Below are 24493 nucleotides of genomic sequence, written 5' to 3'. Positions count from 1 at the left end.
AATAAAATCCGCCCATCACCACCTGCTTTTATGCACATTTTCAATTTCAGCCTACAAAACTTAATGAAAGCAGAAGAGACTGAACTTCTGAGAAAGTTTCTTTTGCGAGTTACTGACAGAAGGGAATCACTCTTCGCCAGACTATTTGGAGAACACAAAGCTCACACACTGAGGAGCTCAAGGCCGAGCCGATAGAGATGGTTCGGGCATCTGGGAGGAAAACTCCCCTGGTCACTTCCTGTTGTACAATGGTCAACTAGAATGAAGCTCTGGGCTTGAAGACAGGAGCCACTGCTGGGAATAATATCATGGTTGGTGTAGGAGAGGCTTGGGGAAATGATCAAATATGCAGAAGGAAAAACAGAAATGGAAGTGGAAAGAGAGTTTGGTGTGTCTGAGAAACACGTGAGAGAGAAAAGCAGAGGAAATGTTACAGTGATGACCAAAAAAAAGAAAAAAAAATCTTGACAGCCAAATCTGGAGGAAGAAATTCAGAGATTTGTTCTCCAATAGCTTATGGCTGAGGCTTATTCACAGTGCAGTTATGTCTGGGCATGAGAAAATGAATGCATCTTCATTTTCACCACTGAAGATATTTTGTATTCATTTTTTTCACTTATGTACTCCAGATAATATGTTACATGTTTACCACAATATTCTCACAATTAAATACTGTGAGGTTTTTTTTCCCCCTCCAGCTTTTTTAAAATGAAAAAAATAAGGAACTAAAATATGTTTGGGCCTTTTTCTTAGTTGGATATTTTAAGATAATTGTGCAGGCATCAACATTATGCTATGGGTGGATGGATGGATATTTACTGTTGGTCCAAGATGCCAAACATGCATTAGTGAGAATAAACGACTGAATAACACTGATGACTATGAGTGCATCTCTTCATTTTTGTTCCTCAGCATTGATTTACCATTATTATAATTTGAAGTGAAGTGTCTGGTGTAGAAGTGTGTTTTAGATTGTGGATGTAGAAAAATCTTTAGCTCTGCGTTTGTGTTCTTGCCACTTGTTTATTTTTATTTGAAGAGGAGCTGAGTGCTTTCATGCTGCATAGCCTCAATTGGTGTATGTTATGGTGTGTTGTGTAAGTGATGCATAATCCTGGGAAAAATAAATCAGTACACTGACTCCTGAAGAAGCTGCATTTCATTAAGCATTCAGTTTACACATGAACCTGTAGAAGGACATTATGTAATTTACACCACTCAAGATTGCTTCAGGAAAAAAAGATTCTGACGAGCTGTAAAACTCACTGATCGCTGCCACACAGTGCTATCGTATAAAAATATATGTCCTTTCACTTTATGCTGACATTAAAACAATTATAATAAAAGGAGATGTCAGTTGTGTTGTAATGGCTAATTGTGAAAATGGTTGATACAGCACATGCACACAATGAGCAATTGTGTGTATGTGCTTATATATACAATGTGCAAAAAATTTATACATTACAAATGATAATTTATTGAGTTATTGATGGATAGATGGATGGATAGATAGGCAACATCAACTGCTCTTGCAATTGATATGTGGGCATAGAGTACAACTATGTTTTTCACCAACACTGAAGCAAAACAAAGCAAGAGAACTTACCAGCCTGAGCACAAGATGTGATAAAGCAGCATACTGGTAATTACAAATATGAAAATCTCAAAAAGCACAGAGATCAATAAACCTGAGGAAAGACTGAGGAAAACTCACATGCTTCACTCACACTACTGTTTTTGTCTTTACTCATGCAAGATAGGTGGAGAAATATAGAATTATCATACCAAAAGTTCAAAATTATCATAACATGATTTGGAAATTAGAATACACCCTTCATAACAGAAATACCAAGCCTACTGCTGTGCAATAGCCAAATATTGCCACTCTGTATTTTGTTCTTGGAGTATGAAATGGAGTCGGCAGACCTGACAGGTGACAACCACACAGTCACAAAATCCACGACAAACTATCAAGCGAATACAATATTTGTCAAAAACCGGCAATGATGCATCCAAGAAGCACAGCAACACGCTTTGCTTCACAACAATGAGACCGTGCACTCAAAACAGCATTAAAATGCTCGGGCATGAACTTTGAAGTGTGAGTCGCTGTGCTTGTGTACCTTTAAACTCTACACATTTACATAGAATGTTACAATAAGTCCCCTGCACATAATCTGGATTGATTAATATGAAGACGCTAAACTTGCATCATAATGACAATGACAAATTAAATAGTTACTCTTGTATGTGTACGATTGATGATAACATTTTCTGTATATAACTTCTCAGATTATTTAAAAAAGTGATGTGCTTTGGCTCGTTGCTTTTTCAAACTACCTTTCTTTCAAATCTGATCTTTGCTTTTGACGGAAAATAATGTGTCAAAAGGAAAAACAAAGTCACACCATATTTGATATGATACACTTTGCAAAAAAAAAGAAGAAAAGCTGCAATACATAAATGCCTTTCAAATGTTTACCCTATGCTTCCAGTATGTCTTATTTTGGAATGAAAACAACACATTAAGTTGGACACAACAACATAAGACTCAGTGGTGTATTTGATATGACAATAAGATTTTATAACCGCTTCAAATAATAATTATCTGACACATGTGTTGAATGTCGGTAAATTTGAAATTCTGCATCTGTTTTTATCTCTGACGCATCGCATAACTTTAAAACAGTGGATCTGAGTCTTAAGCTTCCTCTAAACAACAGCTTGCACTTTGCATTTTTCATTTCCAAGTATTTCTAAAGGTGCAGCAGAGGGTTAACAGAAGGAAATGAGTAAACACAGCACTGCATACAAATGTATAACACAATGCAACCACTTGTAGCCACTGGTTGAGATTGCATTTGATGGAGGTGCCCATTTATGTAATTGCTGTCTCTCAACAAAAAGCTCATGCATGCAGATACGCATTACAGCAACAGGCATGGCACTCGACAATAAATAAATGTAATACACAAACAACAAAACATAATGACAAAATGTAAAACTGTAACCATGGTATTATCAGATTTGGAAGAAGAGAAAGACGGGGATCTGTTGGAGGGAAGAAGCACACAATGACCAACCACACGTTCCAAGTAGTACAGACAACAGAGGAATAAATTGTCCTTCACTGCCATTAATAAACACACGACTGCCTCTGCTGCTGTGAACAATCTCTTAAATCACACGACTTCTCTTCAACATAAACCGGGAGGAATAAAAGGGAGATAACAACAGCAGCTCCACCATGCGGCGGCTTCCGGGACGCAACTCGACAGCTTTGGTGCAATAAACACGCACAAATACGCGCGCATCGCAACCAACTTCGCAACTCAAAAGAAAAAAAAAAATCTAAGAAAGCGTGCAAATATGTAACTCTGCACTCACAGATTCGGGAGATGGAACGAGAAGCCGATTATTACACAGAGGTTGGATGCAAAAAAAGAGAAAACTTCACCCACCTCCTCCACGGTGAGGGGCATACAGATGCGGTACTCCTTCATCAACATAGTCCGTGCGCAGTGGAGCTGGGGACACGGCGGAAGATGTGGGTCGTCCAAGTTCTGTCACACCTGCAGAAACGACTTGCTCGCAGCCTCCGATGGGACCAAAATATTCACCAAACCCAGTCTCACCTCTGCATTTAGTGACACCCCCTGCTCCTGCAGCCGTTCCGCGATGCGTACGTGTGAATATACACACGGCAGGTCTTCAGTAAACAAGAGCTTCTCCCTGCAAGCAGTTTACTAAACTACTCCAGAGACGACGGCTCCTTTTTATCAGGGGGAGAAAAAAAAAAACCCCCAACGTCAGACGGGTTAAAAGTGTGAACAAATCTGAACAAACTCCACAAACAAGTCGCCTCCTATAATAAGAGCCGCAGCTCCGAGCGGCTTTCTTCTGGCCGCTTCGGGTCCTTGAGATGAACTCAGTGTGTCGTTGTTTTCCTGTAAACTCTCCACACACATGAACTCTCCTCCTCGAAACGTTCCTATCCTCTCACATCGATCGGTGTGTCCGGCGCGTTTGAGTTTTGTCCTGGCAGCTTTGTCCGAACGGGAGATGCGCGGACGTGCGGACCCGCTGCGTCAAGCGGCAGATGGAGATGCAACAACTGCGGATCGTTCCGGAAACCTCGGGATTAAGTCCTCACAGCAAAAGCATCACCTTATTCAACGATGAAGCTACGATTCGACATATAGCAAACACTGATAATGATCAATGTACGTATTTTATCATTATTTCCATTAGATTCGAGCAATTTCACCGACTGAAGTTGAGGCAAATATTAAATACTCCTATTTTTTTAGAAAAGCCATGACCAGGATGTTGTTTCCTTTTCTCATGCAGCTTGACGCAGAGGTGCCCTCTACACTACAGAGCCTGATGTCAAAGATTTCACTCAACAGAATGATAAACACTCCAACCAGAAAACCCTGTAAAGATCATTGGTCATAAATGTGTATTACTGCACATATCGGTGTATTTTATATCCACTAAAACTGGGATTTATGTTTTCTTTGTCTGGTGTTGTCATAAATACCTGTACACGGCATATATTGTAGTGTCGCAGTTCAGATAGACATGTTGTTCTTTATAAAGCATAACCAGTTTATGCCATGACTGCTTCAGGTTTATACGGACTGACCCCGGTTATGGAGCTGACCTTGGTTCTGACCTGCAGCTGACCATGGTTCTGAAATTTAAACCGAGGGATTAAATGCTCTTCACACCGTTTATTGAAAGGAAATAATTGAAAGTAAGTGTAATTGTATAGTTTCAGGGACTAAACCAAATATAATGGTTGAGATCTATTTAATTTTCTCTCAAAATGTCCATTTATTATGATGATCCCTCAAGGGTAACTATTCAGTTTAATGGTATTTTAACACATCGAGTGACGGAGAAATGTTTTCTATTGTTGTCAAATAGTCTTTTATGCACTTTATATAAATTAAATTGATCTGTAAATGATAGGACATTACATTATTTTCGCTGTATCAGAAATGTCACATTACATATTTTATGTTGAATTGATTGACTAAATTCTATTACCATAGCAATGGATGAAGTTGTGTTTGATTCTTCACACCTACTGATGCCCCTTGAAATTCTTCAGTGTGTGGATAGGTACAGAGGAGGGAACACACGCTTGGGGGAAAATGCTTCAATTTTAATTGAATATTATTCAATTTGATACTTACGTCTGTTGTGGTTCATTAATAAAAGTTGTGGTCCCCACATTTTTAAGACAAACACTATATAGGTATTTTCGAGAAAACTGCAAAACCTACCCTCTCAATTGTAAAATAGCAATCTTTTACAAAACTCTATTATTGTTTATCATAGCTTTCCAAACGTCTTTTATTTCGTGAACAACTCAGAAAGTGTGTTGTGCAAAACTCAATTTGTCCAGAAGATGTCACTGGAGCTCTTTATTGAAAAGGAAGTACAAAGCCGTGTAAAAAAATACTGTACACGCACACATGTACAGAAATTCCCAGGTTTGAACTGAAGAGGGTGCAATGTACCTACAAGAGTGTTTTTTTTTTGTTTTTTTAACATTCATTGGAGTCAAAGAGCAGGATTGGACAAGAATAATTAACGACAGACGACACATAAACATTGAAGCCTGCCTCCTATGTCAGCACATCATCATTAAAACAAAACAGCATGCACATGTTAAAAAAATTATAATAATAATAATCACGACTGCATTCATGAAATATTTTGGATTATTTCTGACTTTCTGCTGTAAATATATTGTAAACAAAACTGGACTGCATTTTATATAGGCTCATCTTACTGAGCATATGTCGCCAAAAATAAGAAGTCTCCTTCTTTCATAAAAGCACAAATCTCACGACACATGAAAAGTGCAGTTCACATCACATCATCACATTTAGAGTTGCGTTCTGACAAAACTGCAAAGAAGTCAGAATGTGTCAGGGAAAATGTTGGCTGTTGAACAACGCAGCCATTATTAAATCTCTGGATCAGGTGATTCACAGCAGATCAAATGTAAATACATAAATAAGCTGCTGTATATTTTATATATTTCTTTCATAACTGCTGCTTAATGTGATAATAAGTTTACCCCCAGGGCTAAGTGACAGTTCAGAGAGGGAATGTCTGCATTGTGTATTCATAGCATGCTCTCACTTAATCACGTATGCCATACCTGCACACACACACACACACACACACACACACACACACACACACACACACACACACACACACACACACACACACACACACACACACACACACACACACACACACACACACACACATACGTCGAAGCTTTGCCAAACGGTTAACAACTAATAGATAATGCTCTCTAATAAACTCACCAAGTGATATCTCTTAATTTTTTCTGTGCTATTACCCCCCCCCCCAAGAGACATACACACACACACAGCAAAAAAAGAGAATAAAACTTCAAGTGAGCCATGCTTTGGGTTGAGTTGTCACAGGGAAACAACAGAGCCATTTATCACCCCTAATTTAATTTTAAAGGAAAATAATATGACATTTTGCTTAGCTGTTTGTTGTGGCAAACCAAAGACACCTGCTACAATTAGGCAGGCATGCATGTTCACACACACACACACACACACACACACACACACACACACACACACACACACACACACACACACACACACACACACACACACACTGAACTGTATTTATTCCAGCCGATATCACGGTGTTGGCAGAAAGGAGAAACTGTTGCTAAGAGACCTGGCTTCCTCGCCTCTTGCCGCTCAACATCATTAGCTGGCCTTTACTGTCACTTTCCTAACCACTCAGCCTGGTCGGTCCACTGTTACTCAGGGGGGGGGGGGCAGCTTGTATCTTGGCTTGTTCAGTTGTGTAGGCTGTGATGGGGCCAAAATTAATAAGCGGGTTTGCTGGAGCTGCTTGGTCTTGGAAGGCAAACACTGGTGTTAGGTGGGCGTAGCAGGCAGCTAAATGATCGCATTGCACCCAGGTGAACAGGCTGCGGGGGGTTTGGGGATGGGAGAAGGATGTATTTTATGCTTCATTTGTGTTGTTATAAGTGGATTTCATTTATTTATTTATTTATTTATTTATTTGTTTATTTGCTTTTGTGGTTGGGCACAGCTTAATCCATGTCGGGTCCAAAATGGAGCTGCTGCTTTTTAAAGTACTGATTGTGCACGCCAGGGATTTCAACTTAAAACTGTGACACTTTTGATCCTCCTAATACCAATGGATTCTTTCATTTGACATTTTCTTGTCTTAATTAAAACATGGCATTATTACAGGACACTGACTATAGTGGCACTGGTTGGTTTTCCACATTAAAATGTCCCAAAGTACAAGTTATAGATCAGTTCATAATTAAACAGGGGAAATAATGAAAAAAGGCACAAGAAAATTGATTTTAGGTTTCCTTCCTTTTGCGTGTATAATTTTGCCTGTTCTTTATTGCTTTGATTTCTTCTCATAATCCAAACACCTGCTTGTTAAGGGAAATTATTACTCTGAATGACCCCATGGGTGTGTGTTGGATTGTTTTTTGTTTCTGTCCTGTGGTGGAGGGGCCACAGGTCTGAAGTGTTTCCATGTCCAATGTCATCTGGAACGAGCTCCCTGCAACCATAAAAGGTCATATGCTTGCTCATGTAGAACAGTTGGATTTTTTTTTTTTCGCTCTTTAAAATAGCATCGGAATTCTGTTGCTATTGGTGCATGAAATTGAACTGAGATGAATTGAAAGGAAGATAATGTACAGTAAGGGGTCATCTATTGTAACCCAGGTATTTGTTAACATTTGAATGTCGTCATGATACAAAAAGACTAACATATACTGAAAACTCCTAAACTATATTTAGGTGATCAATTCACCCCTAGATAGTGATTTAAGCACATTTATTTTCCACTTCTAGGGCATGACCCATCATCTTTAAATGACAGTTTAATGTAAAAATGAGTAGGAAAGTCGAACATTTACCAAAGTTACACACAATTTACCATTTCTAGATGGAAATAAATGCAAATGTGTTTGTAAAAGATTGGCAGCACTCAACCAAGTCTTATTAGCATGGACTATAATGTGCGATTTTCAACAAATGAGCCGAAATACCACTTACGAGATGCATTTTGATATTTAAAAGCAGGTAAACTGCCCTTTATAGTAGAAAGTACCAAATATGATCATTTGGAGGAGTATGTGGTAAAAAAAAAAAAAAATGTCTTTAGACAACTGAGTTGTGGGTCCTGTAGCTTGAGTGGACTATTATCATTTACCTACCGTACTAAAAAGAAGTGGACATATACATTTTGTTTAGTCTGAGAGTGAATGGTGGCCAGTTCATTAGTGAGAGAGGGTGGATGACGAAGTGGCTGAAGGGTGTTAAGTAATTATTTCACAAACTTTGGAAATCGCAGAGGGTGCTGCTCTCAGCTGTTCGCGCGCGTGTGCGTGTGTGTGTGTGCATCGAGGGAATTCACACATGCATTAACACATCACACACACACACACACACACACACACACACACACACACACACACACACACACACACACACACACACACACACACACACACACACACACACACACACACACACACACACACACACACACACACACACACACACACACACACACACACACACAGAGTAAAGGTGTCTTTTGAGAGTTGAGATATAACATTAAGGGTGACACTGACAGCAATTTGAGGCGCAGGACACCTTTAAGGAATGTTATGAGGTGAGGTGACACAGTTTGTCTGGAGATAAATTGCAGTCTGTCTCTGTTGCTACTTTGAGAAATTCACAACAGCACTTTCAGCAGCATCACCTGTCCAAGACTTGCTCGAGCTCAGTGTCTTCACGTGCCTTCACGGACTCAACCTTGGCTGTTTTCTTTAAATACGTACAGTCTGATTAATGCATGAGTCAGAGATGTGTGAGGAGAAGCGCAACAGGCCTCATGATATAGTGAATGCAAGCTGTGTTGATTTATCTCTAACCACAAGATTACAGTTTGAAAGGGACCGTAGAGCGCTTACTCACGACGAGGAGGAGAGACACAAACTGGAGAAAAAACATTGAGAACTATGCAGAAGGCTGTATTAACAGGAAGTGAAGTTTTACTGACGCATTTGCTGATGTGACACCTACAAGAGAATAGTCACATTTCATACATCAGTCAGTTCTTCTTTTCCAAGAAAGTGGGCACATTTCAATGTCATAGATCTAATGTTTGGTTTTTTTACCTGCTATTTAATATTGTTCAAAGTCTGGCTCGTTCTTTTATTATTTCCAAGGGCTTTTATAAAGTTATGTAGGGTTTAAAAAAAGTGTGTTTGAATGCAATGTGGCTTTGATTGGTGCTATTTCTTTGACACTGTACAAGTTATTTCAGGTTTAAGGGGCAAAAGTGGCCAAGAGGTGAGAGAAGCATAACTATGAGTTCGCTGGTTTTAACAGTGTTACACTGTTTTTGGAAAAGGTAAAGTTGTATTTGGTTTCTGGCCTCAGGGTTTCTATTTCAGGCAGCGAACCAGCTGCTTAAAGACAAAGGATCACCCTCACCATTTCCCTTTGTGCCACCATAAAACAGGTTAGTGGTGTCATTAACTTTAAACGCACTTGAGGAACACGGTGATAATGTATGTTTAATTGTAGAAACAGTATTATATCTCCTGTCACATTTTATTAGCTCCTTTATGATATTCTTTATGGTATAAACTGTTGTGCTCATGATCTCCGATAAGGTCACTTAATTACCCTGCGAAAAACTGGACGAATGTGCACATTCAGCATATCAGATAGATACTACAGAGAAGATTGTGCACCAAAAGATAACTATTACTCAGCTAATTACAGCTAATGCGTGAGAATGAAACGCATTGTATCATGATTGCAGCAATTTAATTAGGCAATGCTGAGGTGAATCGAGTGTTTACATTTAGAATTGGATAAGTGAGGAACAAAAGCAAATTATTAAAGCTTGACCTGCTAAAGGACGACAATCTCTGTGTAAAACAGGCCATGCGGTGTTAAACAGGTGACCCAGTTGATCCCTGTTACACTAACAGTTGCTAGAATCCGTCACCAACATCCTCACTCATCCTCATCAATCATGCAGATGCAACCTTTTAGAGCAGTGGTTAATGCTTCAATGTCAAGACTGTTTCCATGGATACACTCACACTCAATCCACTTCTGTTAGCTTTTCCTATCACTTGGTCCAAAACCCAAACATTGATAAAGGAAAATGTTAATCTAATAAAAGAGGCGACCATTATGTGACTCTTTATCCAGGTAATTTCAGTACCGCACTTTTCCAATCCTGCGGGTCAGACAGACATCAAGGTGCCATGCACATTTCATTTAGAGAGGAAGATTGTCTCTTGCATAATGTACAATGAAATCTGAACTTATTGCCGGCAGGGCGATATTGCTGTGAGAGATGTGGCGTCTTTTCTCATTGAGGGACTCGGGTTGCATTTCTCCTCCAAGATTAAACGACAGCTGCTCAATATCGCAGCTATCATGGTGTGATATTTGAAGGGTGGGGAGTGATTTGAGCAGTGCACCTGTAGAATCTGCATACAGACGGTGCCAACTTCACCTTAACACCATTGGGCTGGGCATTAAACATCTTAAAAAAAATAGTTTTTGATGAAGTCATGTTGGGAAATAATTATGTTGGTAGTAAAACCTTATTGAAATACACACTTCTATGACTATATATATATATATATATATAAGTATAGATAGATAGATAGATAGAGGTCCTAAAATTCAACAACAAGATGGCTGTTTGGTGTGAGACAAGAAAAGCGTGTGTCAAATACCGATTTGAATGGGTAATGACCTCACTGTCTTACTGGCAGTGGCACAAATAACACATGTGTCAATACATAATGAGTAACTCCAGTAATTACTGTTTGCATGTTTCATCTGGCTTGGTTATGCACATGTGTTGAATGACGATCAGCTTGTCAACAAATCTGCTGCCTCTGAAATGTTAACCAGATATTCCTTACAGTGACAGGCAGCGGTGGGAAAGGGGCGAGGACGAGGCAGCAAAGCCTTACACTCGTAAAAAGATCTCGTTTTGTTGTGTGATTCCAAGAAATATGGGCTGGTTTTTCTTTCATGAAATGCTCTTCCATGTCAAACTGATGACGGCTCATCAGTGACCGCCAGAACGATATGTGTGTGTTTCCTCCCTTGTCTTTTCTTCCTCGTCTTTCTTGCCTGGGCTTCTGTGCCGGCTGCGCAGGTTTTCACAGATCAAATGTTTTTCCTCCGTCACGGTGGCTGCAGAGATTTTTAGGCCCGCTGATCATCTTCTGCTCGCAGTCAAACTGCTGCTTCTGTGTCACTATGGAAACACTGGTTGCTATACATCAGCCAATCAGAGCGGAGCGAAGCAGAGCAGGGAATGTAAAAAAAAAAAGAAAGAAAGAAAAGAAAGTAGTAATTTTAAAGATGCTCTGTGTTTGTTTGTGTTTTGTGAAGTTTGTTTCTGTCTGCATCAGCTTGTTTGTGCTTTTTCTTCTCATGGACTGGATTTATTGTTATGCTTCAAAACATGAAAAAAAAACAAAAGAACTGAAGGCACAAGACAAATATCTACACACCTTTCTCAGTTTATTCTTAACACTGTTTTATTCATGTTCACTGTTGTGCAAGTTAAAGTAATTAATCTCAGTAACTCATGAGACATTTCAAAAACACTGACAACTGTGCTGGTGGGGGGACTGAGCTATACAATAAATGATGTGCTTCTCCTCTTTTAACTGGAGTATATGGTGAATGGATTTCACTGATATAGTTGCTTTTACATTAGATCACATTCACACAGTCGTACACCAATTGAAGGCGGCATCCAAAGTTTAGTGAAATAGTAATAGAGCTGCTCTTTACCGGAAACAACCACTCTGAAAAATGCCAAGGCTAAAGCCAACAAATTACTCAGAAAGCAGGACAAAAAAGGGAGCAGCTCTATAATAGTATTTAGTTTCCTAGAAAGAAAATGTTTCAACAGAAAAAAAAATGCATTAAAAAAATCCTGTCTATTCATTAATTTATTTGGATAATTCCAGGACTTATTGCATTTTCTGGGTATTTTTAGCACCTAAAATAGTGTCAGACTTGGGCTTTAAATTGTTAAAACACCTCCACTTCTCCAAGGTCCTTGGCAGACAGGCGGTTTCCAGCATCTTGGAGAACTTTTCACAGCTCCTCTGTGGATTTAGTATCTTCTGCTGTGTCTTCATGTGATCCCAGACTGACTCCACGATGGTGAGACGAGTGGCTCGGCGGGGGCTACGCCATCTGCTGTGTGAATCCCTGATCTTGGGAGAGTGTTGGCCTTTGTGTCTTAATGTGTACGCTCATGGTGAATATGAAGATGAAGAAGAAATGTGTCCCTGTGTCAAGACTGTGACTGGAAAGCATATTTGCTTCATGGGTTTTCTTCATATTCTTTCACATTATATAATAGTATCACTGACTGTTGAGCTTGTTGGCCGATCAAAAAAAAAAAAAAAAGGTATGATTCCTTTACTGCAAGTTTGTTTGAAATACTCTGTGTTGGGATTTATGGTTGGTAATTAGCATAAATAATTACTGTAAGTAATGGATTACTGAAAGTAATAGATTACTGAAAGTAATTTAGGAAAAATTGGAATTACTAATAAAGTAAATGGTTAGTTGCTCATCAGCAACTCCTAGAGTAATTGAGTAATTACTCAAAAGTTAATAAATTATCAAAAATAATTTATTAATCAAAATTATTAATTTGCATAAATTGGTTATTTATCAAATAATAATTAAATCGGGGCACCACCAGCTAAGCTGGAAATAGCTAATACCAAATTTCAGTCTCGTTTGTCAAAAAGGGTTATTTAAGTAAAGTTAATATTTCTGTGTAAATATAACAATATTAAATAACAAGGAAGGTGTGAGATTCGAGCACAGACTGTTACAAACCAGTGAATTGTCAACAATAAATACACAATGATAACCAAGAATCGATCAATTCAGTTAAAATGCGTTTATTAACAAAAAGTATTTATTCAAAAATAATTCATAAATCATTTATTAAAACAACACAATTAAGTAATAAACAATCGAACACGAAGATCTAATCTATTAAACAGCAAACACTATGTACAACGAAAGAGGGTGTGTGTGTGTGTGTGTGTGTGTAAGAGTGTGTATGAGTGAGTGTGTGGAAGCCTGAGTGGGGTGTAATGACCACGAACGTCCACCAGGTGGCGGCAGGCGTTGGAGGGTCAATGTGTGTGGGTGTAATGACCTCGAACGGACACTAGATGGCGGCAGGCGTCTAGTTCGAGGTAGTAACCGGAACGACCACTAGGGGCGCGGCGGCGCACGGAGGGAGAATGCAATGACTCGACTTGTCCACCGAGTGGCGGTCTTTCAAGAGATTGCAATCACCAACGCGGCCACCAGAGGCGCTTAGTGCACTCTTTCTGGACAGCGTGACGTCACTGTGCTCGTGCACGGCTCGTGAGCCTGCTCGGAGCGCGCCTGGGGGCTCGTGGCTGAGAAATCCCAGGGACAGTGAACTACACACGGTCACAGAAGCGGGTGCAGCAGCGCGCGGCTGCTTTTACGCGATCGTTTATGAGGAGGAGAGGAAAAATGAAAAGGAGGGAGGGAGAAGGGCAGTGGACAGAATATGTTCAGCTCTGCACACTGTCTTGGACTCCACAGTCTGGGAATGGTCTGTGCAAGTTGAGAGAGCGAGCGAGCGAGAGAGAGAGAGAGAGAGAGGAGGTTCGCGTGGATGTAAATCCAACGCGCAGACACAGATTGGTTGGAAACAGGGATCGGCGTCCCTGACTTCAACACAATAATAAACACACAGCAATATTACAGTCACGTTATTCTCATTGCCTGCCCAGACTCTAAGCCTTACTCAGTTTGATGAGGGTGAACGTGCTGCCGGCGGCCGGGGAAGTGCGTTGATTTCCCGGCTGGAAATTGTTTTTCTCTCTGGCGTCCCAGGTAAAACAAGCTAAAACTGGTCTGTGGACAAGGAAAAAGTCCACAGGATGATCAAGCGCTTCTTTTGAGGAGGGGGAGAAGAAGCGGCTTCAGGTCTGCATGCGGGAGGAGGGTGCGCTGGCAGCTGCACACTCGGACTCCGGTGAAGAAAAAAAAAAAGGAAAAAGGGAAAAGTAGAAGTAGTTCCACGGTGGTTGTCGGCTCGTCCGGCCGGGTGTGGAACTCCGGCCCGGTCAGCGGGCACACGTGGCACTTCGTCTCCGTGCGAAACGGATGCGTCCGTCTTTACGCAGGTTTCAACATTGGAGAGGCAGAAATCACGTCTGCGGGGGTATTTTATACCTCTTGTTGTGGTTTCGTGTTACCAGCCGGCTCTGGGTCATGTGGACCAATCCTGACGGAGGGCCCGCCCTGGACATTCCAGCTGGTGAGGGGGAGCTCTCGTGCGCCCCCTGCCGTTGGCCTCTAGTATTGCACCTTGGAAGGGGGGGTCCAGGGGGTGATCACGTGACCAATGGCAGACTTTTTCAGTTGTAGGCATGTGGTCCTTTGTTCTCAAAACGTGGTCTCCCCTCCCCCTTCCATGATGTTGAGTGGCCCCAACATCCCCCCTTTGGTCCGAAGAGTGGGATGCGGATCTCAGGCTTTGGAGCAAACCTGGGCCGAAACGTCTATGAGTCTGTGAATGTCCCAATGTCCTGTGGAACACAAGGTCATTTTCTGTCCAACAGTTCATACATGAGGTTATTGTCCGAGCAGGGCAAGGCTAGTCTGGGCAGGGTAAGGCTAGTCTGGGCAGACCTACTATTCCTGTTCTAACTATCTAAGCCTTCATACATTTCATTTCTTACAAGTGCATCACCAGTGAACATGAAAGAGGTAGGAAAGTTGAAGAACAGGAGGGAGATGGGTTAGTAGGCAGCTCGAGGACAAGTTTACAAAAGCGGAGGTACCGGATACAAGGAGTAGAGTCTGATCTGTAAACTGTGGATGTGGTTGCACCAGTGAGCAAGTGTCCAAAAGCCACCAGCCGTCTGGGGCTTTTGGTGCACCTGCTCCGGTGAGGAGTGAGAGTGAAGTGTGGTGTGTGGAGGTGCACGTGTGTGTTCCCTTCCAAAACCCAACTTTCACTACAGAGGCTTCAAACTGTACACATTATTTCTGTTAATAATGGCTAAGTTTTGAAGAAATCACAACTCTTGGCTCTGTGGTTTCACAGAGGTTAAAATAGCACTGCCGAGACTGTCAGATGTATCTGTGAAGGTTGTATAACCGTGGTGGTGTTAGTCTTGAGAAATTGCTCAACCCGGGTTAGTGGAGCTAAGTAAGGTGGTTCTACCTGTACTGAAGCTGCTAACGGAGGAGCTAGTCTCCCTTCGATCTCGTGTGAGATTTCTGACTATACACAGGGGTTATTTCTCCTAAACAATACTTGACTGGTCTAAGGCATGCTAAGTGGTGTTAACAGAGCTGGATATGAGTTTACAGTGACTATATTTCCCTGAATGGTTCGACTCGAGCTTTGTAACTGCTCATGTTGTCTAAGGAGGCAGGGTTAGATTTCTGATGGTGGCAGGGGTTAGTACATGCACCTGATGGGAATTGAGCATGCTGGCACTAAACCCTACTGATTAAAATCTGTTCTGCTCCTGGAATGGAGGTTCTCCCCCCTCGCTAGGGGAGGAGTTGACCTTACTCCGAGGGAGTAAATTGATTGAGTGGCTCTGCAGTGCAGGCCGTGACAACACTGACCTCTTCTGGCTGGTCCAGAAGGTGCAGTGTAAGGTCATTTCTCTACCAGTCATTCTTTGGAGGGAGTGGAACCTGTGGAGTGGTGTATGGTGGACCGATTGGTCACCAACACCCGTTGGAGGCTCACGTCTCCATCTGCACCACCGCTGTTGCCATACCGGAGTATGTGTGTGGTGCTGTGGTTGACTCGGTCAACCTGGGAGAATGACTAGGAGTGGTTTGGTGAATGGAGGTTGGCCTCCATTACCAAAATGTCGTACAGGGCAGCCATGACACTGGGTGTGGCATGTGTGCCTGTCTGAGTCGACCAAAGATGGGAAGCTCCAGTGGCTGAACGCTTGGTTCAGAAGGAGGGCAGCAGCTGGAATGGCTGTGTCAAGATGGAGGCTCCCAAGTTATGACACGTTAGTCGGGCTCTGAGGTTTTGACTGGCGTGAACTCTCCCTGCTGGGGGTTCAGTCCCATCAGCGCCACCTATGAGCCCAATGAATTCAGCTTTGGTGCGGCCTCCCAAACTATGCTGAGAGCAAGTTTGGTTCACGCTACCAGAAGTTGATAAAGGACGTGTCGTGTCTCGGCTAAATGTTCCTCACAGGTGCAGTGACGCATGAGGAAGTCATCCACATAGATGAGGGTTGCCGTGAGCAGCAATGTTACTCATCATGGTGTGGAGAAGGATGGTAGACACCGATGGTGGGTCTAAGTAGCTGAAGTGGCACCGGTTCCAGGCGAACTGGCGGTTGCCAAAGGAAGAAACTAGCTGCTACTGGTTAGCGGGGACCACCTTCGTGGTCCAGCACCGCTTTACCGCGTATCCAGCTAGAAAGAGTATGTACTGGTGTACACAAGATGGCGGTGCCTCGAGGTCAGTGGGGACGCACGCCAGGTGGAGGTCTGTGACCCCCCTTTCGTGCGAGACCCGCGCGAAGATCGTGTGATAATCGCGGAAGACCTCAATGAATGCATCTCCTCGTTTCTGCTGTGTAAAGCGCTAGCTTTAGCAGGGTGTGGCTCGGTCTTTGACTCGAAACCTGAATAAGGTTCTTCTGGTACAGACGCGGTCTGTTTACCTGAAGTGTCTGTATTCTCTGGTTGAGTCATCGGAGCGTGCACAACCAGGTCACCTTCAGTGCTCGGTTTTGTTCCATGGAGAACCTGTTTGAGGTTGACATGGTGAGCGCTGGTGATGGTTTTGGTTGTGGGAATGAGGAGAGCGGTGTCATGCGTGTCGTCACTGGTGGGGGACGACCACAGGTTGTCAGTGAGAGGCACCATCAGTTCAAGATTGTGAAATGGACTGTCAGTTGACATCTCTAAAGGTGGGAATGCGGTCACTTTAATCTGACCGTGTGTCAGATTGTGGACCCGCGGGTTGGCTGAACGATTGTTCAGCTCCAGAAGAGATGTGTCACAGATCACCGGGTCGGGATCTGGACAGCGAGTCGAGGAGGCACATGAACCAGGGACCTTGGTTAAGGTCTGAAGTGACCGTGCTGAAAGTGAGCGGTGGCTCGGAACTTTAAGCAGGCCGGCGTCGGTGGCCGATCTCTCGGACCAGCGCGCCAAAGGTGCCTCCGGAACCGAGGTTCCATCCATGTGTGCACCCCCCACGGTGTGGTGGGCGTGCAAAGAAGTACTCATGTACAAAGAAGAACTCACGTCCTTCAGTGACAAGAGTAAAGAGTGGTGTGCTTGAACTGGGTCTTGGCTCGTCACCTGCGGCGGATGCTGACTGTCAGGGAGCCTTGAAGTGGATTGGCTGGGGTCAAACTCTGGGAGAGACCCAAGTATTGGTAGGGGACCTCTGGACTGGATGGCATCGACTCTGCTGTTGAAAGCTTGGTGGCCTGGTTCAGGGCCAAGGGGAGTCGGGCTGGTGACTTGGGACCAAAGGCGCCATTGGTTGCAGTCCATCAGCACAGCCAGTCGGTTTAAGAGGTCCTGACCAATAAGCAGTTCCTCTGTGTTCAGGTCAGTGACATAGATGGGATGTGTCACCGACATGTCCTGGAAAGTTATGTCGACCCAGACACGTTTAGTGATGGGAGACACGTCCTGAGTGAAGCTTCTGATGGTTATGCTACACTCTTCCACCTGAAGTGGCTTTCCTAGGGCACGCATGGTTCTAGCAACCTGCGTGAAGGTGGCTGAACACATGAGGGTGATTTCTGACCCAGAATCAAGCAGGGCGAGGGTGTCTACACCCCCTACCATCACTGAAGTGTATACGCGGTTGGCAGTGCCATTGCGTACAAGATCACCCAAGAATGTCAAAGGGGGCTCCTCTATTGGTTCTGAGGGCCTCTTTGACCTCCTGGATCTCCTCCTCCTCCTCCTGACAAAGCAAACTTTGTGTGCGGAGGGGAGAGGCGACCGGCCTAGTCATGCGGTCAGGGGCCGGGAGTCCGGTTCCTCAGGGGAGCCGGGTTCCTTCTGACCAGGCGGGTTCAGGTCCTGCATCACCTCCTTGAGGCAGGTTTTGATCCACTGTGGGACGTCTGCGTCCCAGTGGTTTTGGGTCTGACCTCGGCCGTGAGACTTACCTCTCCGCTGGGAGTGGTGAGGTCTCGGTCTGCCTGATCTCTTACCTCTGTGCCGTTGTCCAACTCGTGGTCGAGGCTGTGGACATCTAACGGGTCCCCCATCCACAGCAGGTGTGGGGGAGGGGACCTCGTGACCTACAGGTGACAGGTTCGTGTTTCCGGTCGCCTGCGTTCTCAGGACGCCTGCGTCACCATCATGGTTTTCACCTGAACTGTGACGCAGCTCCCACACCATCTGCGCGTGTTTGCGGAGGTCTTTCATGGTGGGGTTTGTAGTCCTGCAGAACAGAGCGACATCAAACCGCACACTGTTGTGGAGGTTGTTAATGAAGAGCGACTTTAAAGTCTGGTCTTCATCCAACCCCGGTGCGCTGCGGCCTTGGAAGTAGGCGGCCCTAAGGCGCCTATAGTACTCTCTGGGAGGCTCCGCCTCCTTCTGAGTAATGGCAAGTGCACCAAAGGTTGAAGAGGCAGGATCATTGTACAGAGAATACTCTTCCCTAAGTGCATGACAGAGGGATGAGTAATGGTCTCTGACGGCAGGTGGGAGGGATTCCATGTAAACATGGACGCTCCTGGACGTCGTCTTCCAGAGAAGCTTCAGCTTCTCACGTGACGAAGGATGAGGCAGGTCGAGGAGGCAGCGTTCAACCTCCCGGAGGTAGTCCTCTATACTAACCTCCCGGTTGTTTGGGTTGAACTGCTCTATGTCCTCTGCAAGGGACTCAAGCTGGCGGGTCCGAAGACCACGTTCCCTTGGGGGACCGGAATGGTCCGAGTCATCTGAGCTGGACCCCCCTGGTTCTCTCCGGTGGAGAGAGTGAGGGTCATGATGACCAAGAGGGTCTCCAGTGAGTGGAGGACCAAAGCTGACAGCACGGTGAGGTGCTGCAGAATAACTCTTTTCATTCTCCTGGACAGGAGTGAAAGAGCTGTGAGAGCGCATTGAGGTGCGGCTAATCACCGATGGATGTGTGTCATAGCACACCGGGACCCTGCGGTCCTTAAAGTGAAAAGCTGGGGGGACTGGGTGTCGGTTCAGTGGGATGCAGTCAACTCCCACAACACTGGGCAGGTGTCTTATGCCACGCCCCCCTGGCTGTGTGTCAAGCCCCCCCCTCGCCATGGCTGCGGGGAAGCTTGATGCAGTCTGTCCCCCTGACGGGACAGCTCCAAGTCTACACTCACCTGTGGTGGTCGGTCCACCTGACTGGACCACCTCAGGATTGTAGAGACCTGGAGGGGGCTGTCCACCTGACTGGACAGCTTCAAGAATGCGCATAACTGGGGTAATTTGTCCATCTGACTGGACATTTTCCAGACTGCGGAGATGTGCTGCGTCTCTGCTGAGAGCTGCACCAGGTTTTACCCCAGTGTGGTTTGGCTCATTGTGCTGAGAGCCATAACCTGACTCATCGTCTGATGAATCATCAGATGATGTGTTTGTTTTGACTTCTTTCGCAGAAGTTCGGGTTAGTAACCCAATAGGTTCCGTATAAGGAGCCTGATTGTCCCTGGCCTGGATCTCCTGTCGCAGGCGGGAGTTCTCCAGCTTCAGCTGGGCAGTGTTAATCCTCAGCTGCCAACTGTAAAGTTGCAGCTGGGAGAGCTGCTCTTGAGCTTCCAGAGCTTGCAGCTCGGCCTTGCGCTGGTAGAGCAGTGCAATGTGGCCTAACACATCCGGAATGGTGAGCTCTACCTGACCAACCGGGTTCCTCACATAGCTTAACAGCTGCCTGATCTCTGCTTCACAGGTCTCTAAGCTGTAGCTGTTGAGGTTTCTTCTCTCCTGTGTGGAGAGGCATAGGAGACCAGCGACCACAGTCTGCAGGGCTGGGTCATGTGGCTCCCGAGGAGTCTCTGCTCCGAGCACGCAGTGTCTCTGACTACTCATGGTAGGAGTCACGCGAAAGCTGTGTTTTGAAAAGTGCCAAAATGTTGTTAATGCACAGGTGATGGTTACACCTGTAGCTTACAACTCTAAAGGTTGCTAATTGCTCTAACTGTAACCTCTCTCAAGTTAACAGGGTGGAGTTAGCACCTTGGGTGAGCAATAGCGGGTTAGTGTACATTTATCTCTGACAGAAATAAAAGAATGCATGAAAATGCAAGAAAAAGAAGGCTTTACCACTTCACAAACACAATTGACTTTGCTTAGCAGTGCTGTAACGTGTTCTTCGAAAAACTAAGTTCTGAGAAAAACAAAGTTATCGGTTGTAAAACTAAACAGACAATTCTGGATAAATTATGCAGATATTGTGACAATACTGGTTTTAAAACAGCCTCACACGGGCAGCACCATTATGTTGGGATTTATGGTTGGTAATTAGCATAAATAATTACTGTAAGTAATGGATTACTGAAAGTAATAGATTACTGAAAGTAATTTAGGAAAAATTGGAATTACTAATAAAGTAAATGGTTAGTTGCTCATCAGCAACTCCTAGAGTAATTGAGTAATTACTCAAAAGTTAATAAATTATCAAAAATAATTTATTAATCAAAATTATTAATTTGCATAAATTGGTTATTTATCAAATAATAATTAAATCGGGGCACCACCAGCTAAGCTGGAAATAGCTAATACCAAATTTCAGTCTCGTTTGTCAAAAAGGGTTATTTAAGTAAAGTTAATATTTCTGTGTAAATATAACAATATTAAATAACAAGGAAGGTGTGAGATTCGAGCACAGACTGTTACAAACCAGTGAATTGTCAACAATAAATACACAATGATAACCAAGAATCGATCAATTCAGTTAAAATGCGTTTATTAACAAAAAGTATTTATTCAAAAATAATTCATAAATCATTTATTAAAACAACACAATTAAGTAATAAACAATCGAACACGAAGATCTAATCTATTAAACAGCAAACACTATGTACAACGAAAGAGGGTGTGTGTGTGTGTGTGTGTGTGTAAGAGTGTGTATGAGTGAGTGTGTGGAAGCCTGAGTGGGGTGTAATGACCACGAACGTCCACCAGGTGGCGGCAGGCGTTGGAGGGTCAATGTGTGTGGGTGTAATGACCTCGAACGGACACTAGATGGCGGCAGGCGTCTAGTTCGAGGTAGTAACCGGAACGACCACTAGGGGCGCGGCGGCGCACGGAGGGAGAATGCAATGACTCGACTTGTCCACCGAGTGGCGGTCTTTCAAGAGATTGCAATCACCAACGCGGCCACCAGAGGCGCTTAGTGCACTCTTTCTGGACAGCGTGACGTCACTGTGCTCGTGCACGGCTCGTGAGCCTGCTCGGAGCGCGCCTGGGGGCTCGTGGCTGAGAAATCCCAGGGACAGTGAACTACACACGGTCACAGAAGCGGGTGCAGCAGCGCGCGGCTGCTTTTACGCGATCGTTTATGAGGAGGAGAGGAAAAATGAAAAGGAGGGAGGGAGAAGGGCAGTGGACAGAATATGTTCAGCTCTGCACACTGTCTTGGACTCCACAGTCTGGGAATGGTCTGTGCAAGTTGAGAGAGCGAGCGAGCGAGAGAGAGAGAGAGAGAGAGGAGGTTCGCGTGGATGTAAATCCAACGCGCAGACACAGATTGGTTGGAAACAGGGATCGGCGTCCCTGACTTCAACACAATAATAAACACACAGCAATATTACAGTCACGTTATTCTCATTGCCTGCCCAGACTCTAAGCCTTACTCAGTTTGATGAGGGTGAACGTGCTGCCGGCGGCCGGGGAAGTGCGTTGATTTCCCGGCTGGAAATTGTTTTTCTCTCTGGCGTCCCAGGTAAAACAAGCTAAAACTGGTCTGTGGACAAGGAAAAAGTCCACAGGATGATCAAGCGCTTCTTTTGAGGAGGGGGAGAAGAAGCGGCTTCAGGTCTGCATGCGGGAGGAGGGTGCGCTGGCAGCTGCACACTCGGACTCCGGTGAAGAAAAAAAAAAAGGAAAAAGGGAAAAGTAGAAGTAGTTCCACGGTGGTTGTCGGCTCGTCCGGCCGGGTGTGGAACTCCGGCCCGGTCAGCGGGCACACGTGGCACTTCGTCTCCGTGCGAAACGGATGCGTCCGTCTTTACGCAGGTTTCAACATTGGAGAGGCAGAAATCACGTCTGCGGGGGTATTTTATACCTCTTGTTGTGGTTTCGTGTTACCAGCCGGCTCTGGGTCATGTGGACCAATCCTGACGGAGGGCCCGCCCTGGACATTCCAGCTGGTGAGGGGGAGCTCTCGTGCGCCCCCTGCCGTTGGCCTCTAGTATTGCACCTTGGAAGGGGGGGTCCAGGGGGTGATCACGTGACCAATGGCAGACTTTTTCAGTTGTAGGCATGTGGTCCTTTGTTCTCAAAACGTGGTCTCCCCTCCCCCTTCCATGATGTTGAGTGGCCCCAACATCTGCATACTTTAGATTTACTCCGCAACTGTTTCACCTGCTACGTTTAAGGTTTTGCAACAGTCATATCCTATTACACTGGTTCTAAAATTGTGTATGAAAGTAAAAGATCATACAGGGAAAGGGCATCAGCTGAAGCCCAGGCTTTCTGACTCTTGTCTCTCTTTGAAAAACTACACGCATGTTGATAATTTTTTTTCTCCAACTTCATTTATAGAAGATTTTGAACCGTCTTGACAGTGTGAAATACAAATGTAAAAAAAAAAAATAGAAAATTAAGTAAACATAGATATAGTCACATCTGAATGTCAACCCCCACCTGCCAAATACCTCGGAAAAAAGGATGGATAGATAGATGAATAAATAAATAAATAAGGGGGGGTACTAATTGCACATTTCAATCTTCCAACTCAGAGGAAAGGTCCAGAGAAAAGTGTATATAGTTTAGAAAAGAATCCCAAGAAGCATGAAAGTTGATCATTTTGATGTGGGGTTGTTCTGATAGTTTCGACTTATAATACTCTCATCTTGACTCTTGCTGTACTTTAGTGACATTGTATAGTTTCCTGATTCCATTGAGTAACTTTTGTTATTGTAATTATAGTTTTCAGCGCCAAAATTGACTTACTGATAATTATGATACTGACAAAATTAAAGAAAAAAAGGAGGAAGTGTTTTAGCAAGTGAGGGTGTGAGACAAAGAAAAAAAAATGGGAAAGTTAAGTTAATGATCTTTCAGATGGAGGCTAATGAGTTCATCTGAGGTGCTGTCTAACTGTGACACACACACGCACACACACACACACACGCACCCCTTTTCCCGCCCTCCTCCTTCTCACCTGTGGAGTGGGAACAAAGACACACCATGAATTGATGAGTTCCTTCCCTCAGTATTACTGATGTTAACAGCTCGCCTCTAGCTGTTCTGCTCAGGCACAGAGGACTATCATTCCTTGTTAACAGAATTCCTCTTTGTTTCTAGTCTTCAACCACATTTTAAAAAAAGATTTTGGCGGAGAAATTAATTAATTGATATTCACATTGAAAACTCCACAACCTTAAAATGTTTTTTTTTCCCTTCTTTTCCTCTGCTTTATTTTTTTCTATCTTTGACCTATTAGAGCTTTGCATTCTGCATGACTGTTAGTAGCTTTATCCTGACTTAATTTCCACAATGTAATTGATTTATAATGAAACCCTGAGAGCATAATACATTCTAAAGGACTAGAAATAAAACATGAGGAATTTTGATAACTTTCTGCTTTCCCTTTGCAATTTCATTTGGCTTTATGAAATTGTAGGAGCAGGGCAGTGGAGGCTGTCATCTCGTCATTGTGTGTTTGTTGTCAAGTCTCACTCACCTGCGCCAGACCCAAATGCGAGAGGATTAATAATGTAGGCTCCCTGGAGGAACGCCATTGATTGAATGGAAATCAGCTCCGGCCCTCAAACACATTTACTCACAGACAGGCATGTATGCATAAGTGGGAAAGTATAGAGATGTGGAGAAGCCAATGCACACGTTGCCTAGACACATGCGAATGTCACCGTCTCTGACATGTGTTTGTTTCCTCATGGATGTGCTCATCGTTTGTCTGCTTCCATCCAGTGGAAATAACAGGCCATCAGTCTGATAACAAGGCATAGCAGAACTGAGAAGGGCTCATTTGTTACACAATGCCTGCCTGACCCTTTAATTTGATTTTGGAGAAAGTGGTGATAGTGGATAATTGTTGGTCACGCCAGAGAACCTCAACAGATGCATGTAATAACCCTCCTTGAGAGAATGTGCATATCAGCATCTTCGTCAGT

At 43.8% G+C, this 24493-nt stretch overlaps 1 protein-coding gene across 1 annotated transcript in view; it reads right to left on the bottom strand.

The window, feature by feature from the left end:
- Nucleotides 1–3946, bottom strand: part of pitpnc1a (phosphatidylinositol transfer protein cytoplasmic 1a) — a 47240-nt gene extending 43294 nt beyond the window's left edge. Inside the window, exon 1 of the mRNA XM_080512061.1 lies at nucleotides 3462–3946. Coding sequence (XP_080368187.1) covers nucleotides 3462–3509 — 48 coding nt within the window. The 5' untranslated portion in view covers nucleotides 3510–3946. The remainder of the gene's footprint in view (nucleotides 1–3461) is intronic.
- Nucleotides 3947–24493: the final 20547 nt, after the last annotated feature.

Source organism: Blennius ocellaris, assembly GCF_963422515.1.
Source record: "Blennius ocellaris genome assembly, chromosome: 16".
Classification (NCBI taxonomy): Eukaryota; Metazoa; Chordata; class Actinopteri; order Blenniiformes; family Blenniidae; genus Blennius; species Blennius ocellaris.
This window is presented reverse-complemented; position numbering and strand designations above follow the sequence as displayed.